The sequence below is a fragment of the Diabrotica undecimpunctata genome, chromosome 7, assembly GCF_040954645.1.
Source record: "Diabrotica undecimpunctata isolate CICGRU chromosome 7, icDiaUnde3, whole genome shotgun sequence".
Lineage (NCBI taxonomy): Eukaryota > Metazoa > Arthropoda > Insecta > Coleoptera > Chrysomelidae > Diabrotica > Diabrotica undecimpunctata.
The window spans coordinates 120,050,217-120,066,413 of record NC_092809.1 but is presented as its reverse complement, the minus strand read 5'-3'; the positions used below and the strand labels follow the sequence as shown (position 1 = coordinate 120,066,413).

Sequence of the window (16,197 nt, the reverse complement as noted above, 5' to 3'; positions counted from 1 at the left end):
TTTGTAAAGATCTTGAAGTCAAAAGAGATGTCGACAAAGTGATCAGAAGCAATAATAATCTCTATATTGAAAAAAGAAGATATTTATAATGATAAAATATTGGGATCCCTATAAAATTTATAACATTGGCAAAAATGACGTTAGAAGAAATACAAATATAGTTTATGTAAATTTAAATAGTCAGAAATCTCAAGATTTTCCAAGAAATCAACGCACGAGTCAAGGAGACCGCTTATTGATACAGTATTCAATTTAGTTTTCTAAAATACTTTATAACGTAGCTAAAAAAATATTCTCCATAATTATGTAAGAATTTTGTTCCAGAAAATAGAAAGATTTATTCATTTTGGGAGATGGTACATCAGTCAATATGGTGGAAGAACAATTAAGAAATGGGCATGGTATAATATAATAAATCAGTATGGTAGCACTCTGAAAAAAAAACTATATATAAATTAGTTCTTCATGCCTAGTTGGTTCAAGATTTACATACATTTGTAATTTCTTTAAGTTCTATTATATTTCAACATCTTTTTCCATCCAGTTTTATTTGTTTCTACCAATTCCCCCAGGTAATATTATTTTAGATACTTCTTTGGCATCCTTTGGATATGCACCCACCAACTCAGTCTTTATATGTATATGAGTCCTAAAATAATCAGGTGTCCAAATATATTCTACAACTCTATGTTCTTTTTACCAATATCACATTCCATACTTTTTTTTGAAACATTTTTCTAAGAACCTCTCCTCCCCGCACTTGAACCATGGTTTGTTATGTTTAACTTGTTGCCAATGCGATAATACTATAGACCTTATTATTTTTTTACAAATATGTAACTTTCAACCTTCTGGATACATTTTTACTTCTTAATAGTTTACTTGGAGCACAGATGCAACTATGGTCATTGTAATGTTCTTTTTGATTTCTTCTTGCATATCAGGCTGATGGTGAATGTAGCCCCTAGATATCCAATTCTACTACCTTCAACATATTTTTCATTCTGCTGTTGTCTGTTGTTGTGTTTATTTGGACAGACATTTTCTTGTCTGTCGATTTCCTATTTTTAGTCTTTACTTTGTTTATATTCATTTTATTTTTGCTTCTCCTTCTAGTATTTTCATTACTGCCTTTAATTCCCATTTTTTTTACTACCTACGACTATAAGATTATCAGCATTTGCTAGTCACTGTTGTTTTCATTGTTACATGGGTCTTAATTTATTAATTTCATCTTCTCTTATGACATATTCAAGAATAATATTGATGAAAAGTGATGACAATATCAGTGTCTTTAATACTCATCTTGAATATGTTCACCGTTTTTGAATGTCAAGTTTTCATTCTTGCTAACTCTTCACTGATGTCCATTTTTTCTTTAGTAAAAAACTATAGAGAATAATTTACCATGGATAGAAGAGATTAATATTTATGAAAGAACATCTTAATAGAATAATCAACAAGTTATTTTCTGACACAAGTCCAAATTAAAGAAGTCCTTTTGTAGCTAAAAATATGCTTGGGAAAGTATATTAGAAGTTTACATCTAAACAGTACTTAAAAGCTGACACTTATAATTATCTTAGTTAGACCTCTGAAATTGTCAATGAATTTATAAAAATAGTTTAAAACAAAATATATATTACCCATTCTATTCCTTCAATAAAGGGAGTGTCTGACCAATCCTTTTCAGGAAATCTTTGTAAAATTAAACCATTACTAATGCCACTTCCTAAAAAAAAAACAATTATAATTGGTAAATGTTCAATATTCAAAAAAGCATTTTCAACATCTCAACCCTCTAACTGTTATAACCATCTGTAGACAGTGTTCACTTTTTTCTAGTTCTCCACAATTGTCAATATCTATAGCTTAAATGGTTTTGTCTTTTTTCAAATGAATTTACAGGTATAAATTGATATGCGTTTGAATACTCTGTCATTCCATTTAGGAGTGACGAGAAGTTATTTGCTGCAATTGGTGAGAATATGATGTTTAAATTAAGTATTGCAATATGATGAGCATTTTTATATGCCAGAAAAAGTAGTTTCTAATTTAGATATGTTGCTGAAAAATTTATAGTAAGTATAAGTATTTAATAATATCTATTTTTCGTATATGTCACTAGTTTTAGAAAAATAAATCAGTAACGATAATTGTTAGCATTACAATTGATAATGGTGTACAGAGGGGTCATAACAGTTTATTTCAAAATAAAATAAAAAAGACAATGAAATTACTTTGTGGCAAAGATTAATTTATAATCTTTCTTAAATAACAATGAAGAAATAGGATAAATATTAGATTCTGTAGAAAATGTTTATTCATCTAAAACTGATGATAATTCTGAATTCTAACAGTAACAGGTTGAACAAAAATGCAACTTCATTTACGCTAATACAGAGCTGATAAATCCCATAAATGGGAAATAAAATTATTTATCCTACGTGATTTATACAGATCTCTTTTCTTTAAGCCCTTTCTATTCGGATTGCATAATATAGGCCTCTCCTAATTCTCGCCATTCATCTCTGTTGTTTGTAAGAGGTTTCCACATTGGCATCCACAGATTAGCAATTTACAATGAAGGTAGTGATAATGTCATCCTACCAGAAAACTCTGGTCTTGGTGCAGCATAAAATACAGCTATTAGTTTGTCTCAGACTATCCCCGACTTCAAAAACTACATTATCTACTTCCATAATTTTTATACTTTGTTGTCACTGATAATGTATCTTTGTGCAAGGGGTAAGTATTTATTTATTGGGACCTATTTGAGCCAATTGAATTAGTAACTATAAATTACCAGCTAATAAAGATAAGCAACTAGCAAAAAAAGAAATTGGATTTACTGTGGAATACATGGGGATGGCATATGGTATTGAACTGAATACGGTGTGTTTAAAAGATGCAAAAATGTATGTCTAGCTTCCACAGCCGTTCAAAAAAACACTTTATCAACAACAAACAAACAAAAAGTTGGTTATGATAGAAAAAAAAGTGGTACATTGATGTGGACTATCCAAAGACCATCAAAGAATTCAACAGCCATGTGACTTGACAGTATAATCGCTGGGTACTTTATTTCCATTACTTATTTCATTTTAACTCCATCTACTGTTGCTGATTTATTATTGTTTGTTTCATGTGTTAAATTGCAGAATGGAACCACCTGTTGAGTATATTGTGATTGGACAAGAAAACCAAATTTGTTAGGAAGTTGTAGGCCTTGTTTTAATGTTACAAATTTATCTATGGATAGATAAATTATTTTAAACAATACATTATCATATAATTAACTGATTTGTCTACAAATAGGTTAACTCAAACAAAACTCAAAATAAATTCATACACCACATTATAGTCAATCTGTCCCTATAAAAGCCAATACCTTTTACAAACTGAGGCAAAGGAGATTAAAGGACAATTTAACTGCTAACTTTATATAAGTTATGAAGTGAGCACACAAGCTTATTAACACCACCAAAGCCTCTACTGTATTGTTACTTGCTGAAAATTGTGCCATAGCATTTAATATAAATCAATGACCAAGTTGTATGAGGCAAATTGAAGTCATCCAAGATACAAGGCTTATAGTGGGTTAGGTGATAAAGTTTATCCAAGTAGTCACTGAAAGTTGTATGACAGGGAAGCTGGGAGTAAAAACTACCCAGTCCTTACAATGAACTGATTTTCCCCTGAAGCAAACAAAAATAAAAAAAACTGTTCAATTTGAGTTAGTAACAGGGGGAGCTTGCTTTTTATGCACCTATATACAACTAGAAGCAATCCTCTAGAATATATTATACTCATTTCACTTGATTTGTGTGTTCTATATACAATGTAGGCATACAAATAAAGCTCAGAGTAATCAGCAGTCAACCAGGTTTGGTTAAGCAATATTATATCATCAAGAGAATAAATGCATTAACAAATAATTCATCTAGCTTGGTACCTAGGCCCCTAGCATTTTGAAAGTAAGCCAATAGATCAGATTTATTTGTAGATCTTTCTTGTATTAACATTTTTTAGGCAATACCCAGCAGTAGTGTGATAAATGTTAGAAACAACTAATACAACAAAAAAACAAGGTCTGGATAATAAAACCAGTATGAAAATATCATTTTCATGGTATTCCTTAATTATATTCCCAGTTTTAATCCCAATCAAAATTGAAGTTGTATATTTGACATATAAATTGGGTTTTTTAATTTTATCAAATAAATTTGAACTTTCCTCATTTTAAAATTGTCTATAGAAAAAAGCTACCATATATTTCCTGTTCGCCATCAATAAAAAACTCATTAATACAATGAATATGTCTATCCAAATCAAAGTGCATATCATTAAATGATCATAGACAAAATCCTTCTTATCTGACAGTTTCTAAATAAAGGAAAAATGGACAAGTCATGTCTACATAGATTTTAATTTCCTATTGCATGCTATATTTAGATCAATCACTTTGATTTATTGTATGCCTGAAACAGTGTGGTTTCTTAAGTTTGTCCAAAGTGAGTTTAGAAACATAGAAAATATTAAAGACATGTTCTTGTTATAACTTAATTTTTGTTGAACCATACTTAAAGGATTTATTTATTTTTTTTTTTGTTATAAAGCCAGCAGAATTACTGGTATATATAAAAATTATACAAGAAAAGAGCATAATTACGAGTTGTATTCTAATTTATGTTGAAATGTATATTTTAAAATATGTATAATACATGGAACAAAAAGAAATAGAAAGTGCAAAAAACTAATAAATTTTGCTTGAAATTTATAAAAATCTTTTGTGCCAATATGAAATGTCAAGAAATATCAAATAAAATTATTGAATTTCTAACTTCTACTATTTCTTGTTGACGACTTAGAGCCCTTTTTCTATTTAACAATTTTGGAGTAAACTAAGACAAAATTGGGTTGTAAATAATAGGTTTTAGCAATTCTTACTTTCTTTTTCGTGGTCGTATCCCACTACAACGAAATAATCGGCCAGTCGTGACATATTACCAAAATGTTCTAAATTCACTTTTAATATTTGGAACCATCTTCCTATTTATTCAATGTCTTCCTTCATGTTAATACTTAATACTGATTTTTTGGACTTGGAACATAACCTCACTGTTATATTTAAGTTAATTTTGATTATGATAAAATCTCATTATTAATTACTTTGTTTCTTAAATTTTGCTGTAATTTTGTTTACTTGAAATAATTAGTTTATTTAACCACGCCCAATTATTTTATTCCAAACAATTTTTGACTTTGATTTGTGCAAATATCTATCAGAACTGACAGCTTGACGCTGGAGGACTTTGTTCCTTCTTGGTTCTTGGTTGAGGTGAGGTCATTTCTTCATTTTGCCCTTAGGGTTTGTAAAATTTTAACGTGACCTTAGTATAATTCACGAATTGAGTTGAACATTAATTTTTTTGTATAAAATGAGTTGTTTATTTCGAAGTTTTATACAAGCTAACGGTTATGAGCAGCCAAATGTAGGCAACACGAATTATTCCTATTTGTTTAAATCTCAAATGACAATGTCCATGTCCATTATGAAATAAGATAGATATTCGGGAAATTGCTGATGCTGATATATTATTTGTGTAGGAAATATTGAATAGATAAAATTTAATTACTCGGTATTATAAATAGAAAAGCACATCTCAAAAATCTCTAAAAAAGAGGAACTTCTCTCGTACAAAGTATCTTTCTCATTTTATTGAAGTTTGTTGGTGCTTTTTCTATTCGAACTTTGATGTCTTTGAAGTAATCGTTTCTGTGAATAATAATTATTGCGCCAAGAGAGTTGTAGTTTTCTACTTGTTCTAATCTAAAGTATTACCATTATCAAGCTTTTATCATTATTTTGGGGTTTCGATATCGTCATAAATTTAGTTTTCTTGATGTTTATTGATATTATAGTCTATATTGTTCTCCATACTCAACTATCTTGTTCATTGGCCTCTGGTGGTGATGGAGCTTGTCCGCCAATCTGACACTATCGTCCGCATACCGCATACCTAATGTTATTGTTAATTGGTGTTCCATTGACCTTTATTCCAGCCGCTTCTCCCTCGAGAGCTTCTTCTTCTTCCTTCTTGTATGTAGGCTTTAAAGCCTGTTTCTTCTTCAATATCAGCCTCCTAAATTGTTTAAATTATCACACCATCTTTTTCTTGGTCTGCCAATGCTTATTCTTCGTCCATTTGGTGACATCTCGTGCTATTCGTACTATCCTATCCTCTGCCTTTTTCTAATTTCTCTCTTTTCATAATTTCTTCATAGTATGCGTTGAACAATAGTGGCGTCAATACACATCCCTGTCGTACTCCCTTTTAATTTTGAACTTTTCTGAAGTGTATTTGTTTTAAGAGTATCCATTCGCTGTGTATGGAGGACTTTACCGAAAGTCTTGTTATAATCTATGAAACAGACCTACATGTTTTGGTTAACATCCAAGCATTTCTGGATTAGTACATTGAATGGAAAGAGAGCTTCTCGGATATCTATGCCTCTACCTCTACGGAATCCAAATTGAGTTTCTTCAATGTACCTACATATTAAGTTTGTGGTAAACTCGTATGTGAATGATCTTTAAGAACATTTTAAATTTGCGATAAATTAGATATAGACTTATGATGGGGTGGCATCTGCACTGGCTTGTCTTTGTTGGTCCATCATGTCCAGTATCTCGTCGGTCATCCAATTATCTTTCTTTCTTATCGGCTCTTTTAACCTCTATTTGAATGAAACGTGGAGACAGTTTTCTAATTTCCACCATTGTTTGTTTATCTCATCTTCAGGTGTTTGTGTCTAATGTATCAAGGTTTTCAGATATTTTCTGTTGGAGTTTCTCTTTTACAGTTTACACCATCTTCCTTCAGTTTTCTAACTTCTAGTTTTGGGTTTCTTTGGAGCTTTCTAATACGTTTAAGCTTAAGCGTGAGTGTTGTAGTTATCGTTTAATGTTATATTATATATATTGTATAAAAGACAATATATAAAAATAACTCAATTCGAAATTATCATTTGTTAATTTATTTTAAATAATTGCCCATTAAAAATAATTCCTGATCATGAAAAAATTAGCGTCCAATAAATGTACATGATTGTTTTGATAAAAAAAATATGGATTAGGTACTTTTTAATCCATTCCTAAAATCATGCAGTATGCAAAACTGAAACATGTGAATGGGACGATCATAACATATGCAATTTACTTGCTACTTAAATGGAATGTGAAAAAAGACTTTGGAAACGTTATAACTATGCCAGATGCCATATGTTTATCTTTATTTTAATGTAACACTATAAAAATATATTTTATCTTTATTTTGATATAAAAGTATAAACTATATAAAAGTAATTTTAATTTGGTTTTAATTCGATTTGCTTTTTTCGTTTTTAGCAGATTAAATTCTATAAATACTACTGAATTACTGGTCGTCTATATCGCATTTGGAATGGTTTCTTCTTTTTCAATGTCAACTATAACCACGGTATTTTAGACTTGACCCAGGGCCAGGATATAGGCAAAGAAGATAGACGCTTATAGAAGACCAGTTCAAATGGGCGATTTGGTTACGGTTTAAGAGGGTGGCTGCATAAACTCACAGCGTGGTGCCGTGGCCGTCGGCTTAAAACTATCTTGAAAATTTCATAATGAAATATGTAGTTAGGGGGAAGTGGGAAAGGAGTACGAACGGGTAACTTTGCATCTACGCCTAAACAAATTTCGATGCCATTGATTTGCAAACTGTCTTTTTTTTTGTTTTTTCACAATAAAATCTTTATTTTCAATATATTAAATTGTTAAATTTTTAATTTTAAAACTTAAAAATGTATGATATTTACAATATTCAAAGTATTTATTTTTTTAATTGTATAACTTTGAATTAAAAATTGGTTTGTTCCAACACAACGAAAAACCGTCACATAACTTTTTATTATACTGTTTTTCTGCCCAGAAATTAACGAAACAATTTTAAAAAATTTCAATTTAAAAAAAAAGTATTCAATGAAACTTTTTACTAAATTATGAAATTTTCCATTTCGCCAAAACTTCCATTTCATCCATAATTTTTCAATAACAACAAAAAGCATTCCTGATTTATTTTTGAAATAACAAAATAAACTTTAACAGTACATTTTAATGAATAGTACCTATATGTGAAAGTTTTTACGCTGTATGGGTACTATTTAATCTTGTTTTAAAATAACAACTAATAGTATCTAAAACATAATTTTCACAATGAATGAATATTGGTGAAATTATTACAACATAGTCTTAAACTGATTTATACTTAAGATTTGTACATATTTCAATTAAAAATTTGAATTATAATAATTTTTCTAAAAAGATTAATTTATTAAAAGTTAAAATAATATTATTTTCTTTAAACAATTTTATAAAACGCAAAAATTTAATCCTATTCTACGACCACGCGGCATCTACATATAAAAATATCTAAAGTTGCATTTATTGCCCCACTCTTTCATATTTTAGAAGCAAACCGCTCCTTAGTGGTACCACGTGCAACACGTGCGTTCCACTCGTCCCACTTTTCTTTATCTATGTCACATCTTTTGCTATGCTCAAAAATAACAGTGAAAAATTCTTCTATAAGCGTCTATATTCTTTGATATAGGTAAACAAATAAAAAATACTCTGTGGGTTCCAGTTTCCAGTTTATCCTTTATTTTGCAGAATAAAAAAGTAAAACATGGACCCGGAAAAGAAAGTTGCAAACACTTTCGTATATTTAGATATACAATTTGATGGACTTAAAGGTTTTATAATAACAATTAAAAAGGTAATAAATTTTAATTAATAGTTTTCCAGCTGGAAGAGTCGTGATAGAATTATACAATGATCAAGTACCAAAGACTGTGGAAAACTTTAGAACTCTATGTACAGGTGAAAAAGGAATTGGTAAAAAGGGAAAGCCGCTTCATTACAAAGGAACAAAGTTTCATAAAGGTATAGTATGGTATAAGAAGCTGATAAATTTAAGATTCATAAAAGGTTTATGTAGCATAAGGAAAGATACCCAAAAACTAATTATAGTACTATTAATTTAATATATATAAACGAGAATGTACCCATCCATGGCTTTACAGCTTAATTCGAACCCTGGACTCCCTCATCAAACCTCTCCATCTGTTATGATCTGTAGCCATTCTCCTCCACGATCGATATATAATAATAATGATACATAATCAATTTATTAATGTTTCTGGTTTGGGTATGCTCTCTCATCTTGGCATCAATCGATGCTACCCCTAATACACTCATTCTTAATTTTATCCTTTTTTGTCACTCCGCTCATCCATGTAATCATTCGTATTTCCGCCACATGCATCCGTTGTTCTTCTTTCTTTTTAACTGTTGTACATTCAGTTCCGTACATCATAGCTTGTCTCATGGTTGTTTCATAGAATTTTTTCTTCAGTTTCATTGGACTTCTTCTGTCACAAATACACCACTCGCCTTCTTCCACTTCATCCATCCAATCCTAATTCTACTGTATGCATCTCCTTCTATTAATCCATTACTCTTTAATACCTTCACTAGATACTGAAAACTATAAATTTAAGATTCATAAAAGGTTTATGTAGCATAAGGAAAGATACCCAAAAACTAATTATAGTACTATTAATTTAATACATATAAACGAGAATGTACCCATCCATGGCTTTACAGCTTAATTCGAACCCTGGACTCCCTCATCAAACCTCTCCATCTGTTATGGTCTGTAGCCATTCTCCTCCACGATGGATATATAATAATAATGATAAATAATCAATTTATTAATGTTTGTATTTTGAGAACAATTTCCGAAGTGTAAATTCAAATGTCAATAAACTTATTTTAAACTTTAATTGTGACTTATTCCCATTAAAATGGTTATTGCTTTAATATGCCACAAGAAAATGGTATTTAACTGTATTAAAATATTTCTTGGATATTAACTGCAAAAAAGAATTTAGTTGCTGGAAGCTCATATAATATCAAATAAAATATTTTTATAACTACAGCTGTGGTTAACTCCCATAAGTGAAATAATTAAAGCATAAAATCTAATATAAAATGGCTTCAGAACCTTAATTTTACCCTTTATATTGTTTTTTAAAATCTATTCTTAAATATTGGCTGTTCAACAATTTTTTTTAACTAATAGATATTTAAATATCACTAATGTAAAAAATTGTGATTTAAACTAACCAGTTATTTTTGTATTGTATAAGTTTTGTGGGTTGATACCAGCCAACTGTATAGTGGGTTGGTTATAGTTTTAGCCTGTCCAATAGAACACTATATATTTTGACTAGGTTACATAGTAATGGAATAAAAGTTAGATTGCCCCCATGGATTCCATGTCCTTATGGATATTAAGAGGTGTAGGTATAATTTTAAAGATTATATTTCAAAATCTGGATGTAAGATGTTGAGGCAGGTCTTGCATACTAGTAAGATTGCTTCTGAAACTAGAATGTGATATTTGCAATGGTATGCAATGCAATGGTATCTGGGACAATGTTCTAATTTAGAAGTGATACAGTGGTACCTATTTTATACCAAAACAGATATCCAGAACAAATAAAATAAAATCTCATCCAAGAAAAGTGAAAAGGTAAAAGTTTGATTTTGTTTTTAGTGGTTTCTATGTGTATGGTTCAGACTGGTGATATTATAAACAACAATGGAACCAGCGGAGAAAGTATATATGGTGAATATTTTGAAGATGAAAATTTTTCTGTAAAGGTAATAGTTTTATTATTTGATTTATGCTTGTTGTGTTAAATTTAGTGGCCGAGACTAGGTGTCAATCAGGATAAATGTTTATTAACTGTCATCATTCAATTGTTGCTTGTCTATTGCTGGACATAGATGTCCCTCATAATTTTCCATCTGTACTAAGTTAAATTATAGTTTTTTTTCCACATCTGTTGAATCATTGATTGATTGATTGATTGATCATCCCACTATTGAATTATTGATTGTACCTCATACTTTTGTCATGATAAGCACCTTGTTCTCACAGTTTCATCTCCAACTAAATGAAAATTTAATGGTTAGAAAATTTATTTTATAATCCTAATGAATCTAACTTACCCAATTTTCACATTTTTTTAGCATGATCAAGAAGGTATTGTAGGTATGGTGAATATGGGACCAAATACAAATCAATCACAGTTTTACATTACAACACAGCCTTGTTTCCACTTGGATAACTCAAACGTAGCATTTGGAAAAGTAGTAAAAGGTTTAAATATACTTGTAGAAATGTCAGATCTACCTCGGGAAAACGACAAACCATTAGGGGTAAGTGATTATTCATTTAGGATCCAAAATTAGTTTTGAATTGGTAATATATATTGATTGAAGTGAAATTATGTTTATAGTTCTTATCTGTTATGTTAGTTCCCACTTTATTAGTCATTTCTTGGACAACTGAGCAAGTTCTTTATTAATGAAAACAAATTTGTTTTCTTTCATATTTTCTAAGGTTCCTTTTCTAAACAAAATGAAAAATACTTAAACCTTTTTTAGGAGTTAATCATAGCTGACTGTGGAGAATTTAAACCCGATGAACCTTGGAATATTACAGAAGATGACGGCACTGAAGATAAATATCCACCTTGGCCTGACGACTGGGAAGAACAAGATGCGGATGCTACTCTAGTGGAACAAACTGTAAATGACATTAAGAGTGCTGGTAACTTCTATTTTAATAAAAAGGATTTTGCGATGGCAGAACGAAAATACGTTAAGTGTATAAGGTATGTAGATTGGTATGTGAATAAGAAAAAAGAACCGACTCTGGACAGAAGTATACGATTAACGTTGACGATGAATTTAGCAAGTGCCCAGTTGAAAAGGAATAAATACAAGGAAACCGCATCTTTGTGTTCGGAGGTTAGTATTGAAATTTGGTCTGAAAATATTATATACTTGTTTTTAACTATATCGTTTATACTTATTTATGACTATATTAAGGTAAATGTTCTAGTACTTAGTTCACATTATAATAATAAAAAAATATTTTTTAGCCCCAAACTGATAATGTTTAACTTTACAAAAAAAAAATGTATATTCAGGTAATTTGATCATTTCTGAATATTCAACAAATTATCGGAAAATTGCCTTATAAAATATTTTTTATAAAATTTAGAAAAATTGTTGACACAACAAAATGAAAAAAAATAGTAATTGACACATTCAAGGATTAATACTGAAACTCAAATAGGTACTGAGAACTTAATTAACAGCTTAACTGCCAGACTTTTTTTCCTTGCATTTCCAAAGAGTCATTTGAGTACCACATGTGGTACTCAGTCCAGAAGATAAGTTCAAATATTGAGCGCCATTTATGGTACTCAGTATAACTTACAAAACTGCATGTCATGTACCTAAGCAGTCACTCAGCTTGTACATTTTATATGGAGAAATTAAAGTTTTGGCCTCAGAAAACCATTCCATGATTTTAGCCCGTAGCTAGATTGATGGTATTATTCCTTTTTATCAAGGTCGTTTATCAAAGTGTAATAAAAACGCTTTTTTAGCTTAAATTTATTTAACAAGTAGCGTAACTCTTAAAAACGGTACAAAAAAATAGTTGTAACTAAAACTTAACATAAATGCTAATAAAGAAAAATTACTGTAGTTTGGCAGCTTGCACCTTCAAAAGCAGTAAGAACACAAATATTTCGCGCAAACAAAACACTTTGTCCACACACGTGGAGTCTCCTTTTGTGCTGCTTGGTAACAATATCCCTATAACATTGGCTGCAGCAGTTTCTTTTTAGACATTTTACTAAATTGTGTAAATTATTAGAAGTCATTACACAATCGCATTTAATAAGCATATCTTTGATAATTTCCTCTCTCAATTGTGTTATTTTTATTGATTTATTTGTCACTTTAGAATAAAGTGACAAGGCATTTACAACAGCACCATTTAGTAAAATATCAAAGGCAACATTTTGGTACCATTTCAATGACCTCCTTGAAAATGAATTATACGAATTCATTTGATCCAATACATCTATGAAGGATTTTCCTGCATTATATTCTACTTCAAACTGCGGTTTAAGTTTGTCTTCTGTTCTTTGTATCACATTTACTATAGAAGGCATATGCTTCGAATTTATAGCAAGCACATCTCGCTGATCCTTCCACTTTAAAAATTTTACATCATATCATTTTGCCTTGCAACAATATAACCTTTTTAGTTTTATTTTAGTAACATCAATTGGATTGCGTTTTCTATTGGCTCGAAGTGCCCCTACTAAAAAGGATTGCCTATCCAATTTTTCTGCCAAAGTGACACTATTATACCAGTTTTCCGTATATAGTGTTCTACCAAAATATAAATATGACTCCATTAATTCCATAACCACTTTCAAGGATACAGATATACCAGGCTGAGCTTCCTTTCCAGCATAAACTTTAGATTGCAAAGTGTAAAAAGGGTCGGTGCACAACTTAACAATTAAAAAAAATTTAATTTATAAGAGTTCAACAAGCATGTTCCACAAATTAGTTCTACTAATAACTTTCGATACCATTTGGTGCCTCTTTTGAGACAATGAGAATATGCTTTTAGTTGATCTGAAAGATCAATATAAGCTTTTGATTTGTTGGTGTCAAAAATTACTGTTGGTTTTTCAATCTCTCGGTGAAGTGCGTATGTAGAATCTGTTTTTCTATTATTGAAAGCCCTTTTGTATTCTGCTGTACATTTGTTAAAAATTCTACCAGTTTGACCGATGTAAGTTTTTGAGCAGTCGCCACAATGCTTTATCTTTTGGCTCTGGTTGTTTTTAATATATTTGCCTAAGTTGTTGTTTGTTCTAAAAGTTGGTGTTATTGTTGTATAGGAAAATACAATACTTTATTAAAATATTTTGCTGATTTTCTTCGGACTCATTTTTCTTTTATGTGGAATTTTGCCTTTTGAAAAGTTACTTTCAAGATGTCATACTTCTTTGCTGTTATTGAAACTAGCTTCCTCAATAGTTTCTTCTGCATGTCAGAACATTTGTTCCTTTGTAGGAGGCACGTGAATGAAATTTGATATTTTAGTAGCTGACATCCACAAAGTTTTAATAGTTGACATATTGTCAACTACTAGATACAGAGAATACATGTACGTGATAATGAAAATGTAGGTATATACACTATATACAAAGAAAATATCAATAAATTATTATGTTTTACATCCTCAGTATAAAATGGTAGTAGTTGACACCTATGTTAACTATTAGTATTTTTTTTGTTTGTGTGTTAGTGTTTGACACCAAGCCTAAATTTAGTTTTGAGGTTTAAACAAACTTATAACATTGAGCAGATTTTACTTTAATATTCATATAATATAGTGATATAACTAAAATAACAATCATTCACAATTTAATCAATAAATAATTTTATTAACTTACGTTCTTACTACTTTTGTTAGAAAACTTCTTCACACAATTCTCTGAAAAAAATTTGGCGGGAATTTTCTGTTTTGAGGAAAAAAGATTCTATAGTACCAGAGAAGATGTATACATGGTCCTAGTTAACTATGATGATATTAGTTACGTTAAAAGTAATTTGAAAAGCTTATTGTTTATGCTTAAAGGGGAAAATGTCAACTACTGGTACAGTGTCATGACTAGTGTATTTACTTTAAAGGTTTTTATACGTTTTTAGTTGATTAAAGAAGACCCGGACAATGGAAAAGTCTATTACCGACGAGCACAAGCGATGATGGGATTAAAAGAATATGATAGAGCTTTAAGGGATTTAAAGACTGCCTTAGGTCTGCATCCAAATGACAAAAACATCATTCAACTATTAAATAATGTTAAAAAAGATAAACTTACTTATCTAAAAAAAGAAAAAGTATTTTTTTCCAAGTTGTTTAATTAGTGTTTTGGAAGTAAAATTTATATATTTTATATTTATCTAATATGAGCGAACTATATCTGCTGGCGTGATCTATTTGTAATAGATGTAATAAATATATTTTTAAACAGTGTTTAATAAAACTTTAAATAAAATAATCTGGTGTTTATATACTTAGATCAAACTGCTTGTTTAGGTTGAATATACACTCTCAGGAGGCAGGAAGGATTAGAAACGAAAGTAGATTATGATATACGAGGGTGGTTTTGTCTTTACTAAGCGTCTCTGGTTTGGGTTTGCTCTCTCATCTTGGCATCAATCGGTGCTATCCCTAATACACTCATTCTTAATTTTATCCTTTTTGTCACTCCGCTCATCCATGTAATCATTCGTATTTCCGCCACATGCATCCGTTGTTCCTCTTTCTTTTTAACTGTTGTACATTCAGTTCCGTACATCATAGCTTGCCTCATGGTTGTTTCATAGAATTTTCCCTTCAGCTTCATTGAACTTCTTCTGTCACAAATACACCACTCGCTTTCTTCCACTTCATCCATCCAATCCTAATTCTACTGTATGCATCTCCATCTATTAACCCATTACTCTTTAATGCATTTCCTAGATACTTAAAACTATTACCACGGATGCGAAAGATAGTTTCTTTTACTCACTGTTTTGGTAATCTCCGCCCACACTGAGGTACCGAGAGAGTAATTGAGTTAGTCTGTATGCCTAAGCTTATTTTCAGTTTGTAGATAATCACGCTGCGATTCAGACAGTATAGACTCTTATTGTAGTGGCAGTATCTAATATTTTACAAAACGTATTTCACAGCATAATTGTCTATCCACCGACAATCATCTTCCACTCTTTCTGTTTCTATGGAGGAATTTTCTCCGGCTCCAAAAGGTAAATTTATTAGTGGCAGGGAAAACGTAAACCAAAGACTCGTCAAACATTAGTTCTAAAATGGAGGAAATTAAATTGAAAAATAAGCCCAAATTTCCTCCAGCAAAGAGAAAACGAGATGTCAGTAAAAGGTTAGTTACAGACGACAGTGAAGAAGAAAATTTGTTTAACAACACTGAAGATGATGATCTGAAAAACTCTCCATGCATATATTGCAACGATCTTTATTCCCACTTCAGGGCTGGGGAAGATTGGGTGTTGTGCAATAATTGTTCTCATTGGACTCACGCTGCTTGTGCTGATGATCTAAAAAAAGTCATTAGTTTTATTTGTGAGCTATGTAAGTAAATATTTTTTTTGAATTAAAAATAATAAAATTTATGTGTAATTAT

The 16,197-nt window shown here is 30.4% G+C and overlaps 2 protein-coding genes across 3 annotated transcripts in view; one reads left to right on the top strand and one right to left on the bottom strand.

Annotated features, from left to right (window-relative positions):
• The window catches only part of Sbf (SET domain binding factor), an 82,837-nt gene extending 77,506 nt beyond the window's left edge, over positions 1-5,331 (bottom strand). Inside the window, exons 1-2 of the mRNA XM_072538081.1 lie at positions 4,951-5,331; positions 1,647-1,732 (exon numbers count right to left, since the gene is read on the bottom strand). Coding sequence (XP_072394182.1) covers positions 1,647-1,732; positions 4,951-5,005 — 141 coding nt within the window. The 5' untranslated portion in view covers positions 5,006-5,331. The remainder of the gene's footprint in view (positions 1-1,646; positions 1,733-4,950) is intronic.
• A 2,177-nt stretch (positions 5,332-7,508) lies between these two features.
• Cyp40 (Cyclophilin 40) lies at positions 7,509-15,041 on the top strand. 2 transcript variants are annotated; one of them, XM_072538080.1, is made up of 7 exons: positions 7,509-7,535; positions 8,652-8,793; positions 8,846-8,983; positions 10,662-10,768; positions 11,141-11,329; positions 11,558-11,923; positions 14,702-15,041. In XM_072538080.1, exons 2-7 carry the CDS (start codon positions 8,727-8,729, stop codon positions 14,918-14,920), a joined length of 1,086 nt encoding a protein of 361 aa, XP_072394181.1. In that variant the 5' UTR covers positions 7,509-7,535; positions 8,652-8,726; the 3' UTR covers positions 14,921-15,041. The 2 variants fall into 2 exon arrangements, with proteins under 2 accessions (XP_072394181.1, XP_072394180.1); XM_072538079.1 differs by lacking the exon at positions 7,509-7,535 and having other exon boundaries at positions 8,317-8,793.
• The last annotated feature ends 1,156 nt before the right edge of the window (positions 15,042-16,197 follow it).

Bases quoted from the DNA above. Each gene is read 5' to 3' on its own strand.
- Cyp40 (XM_072538080.1), top strand. From the start codon at position 8,727: ATGGACCCGGAAAAGAAAGTTGCAAACACTTTCGTATATTTAGATATA. The intron at 8,984-10,661 runs GTATAGTATGGT...TTTTGTTTTTAG, and splicing joins AGGAACAAAGTTTCATAAAG to TGGTTTCTATGTGTATGGTT. The intron at 10,769-11,140 runs GTAATAGTTTTA...ACATTTTTTTAG, and splicing joins ATGAAAATTTTTCTGTAAAG to CATGATCAAGAAGGTATTGT.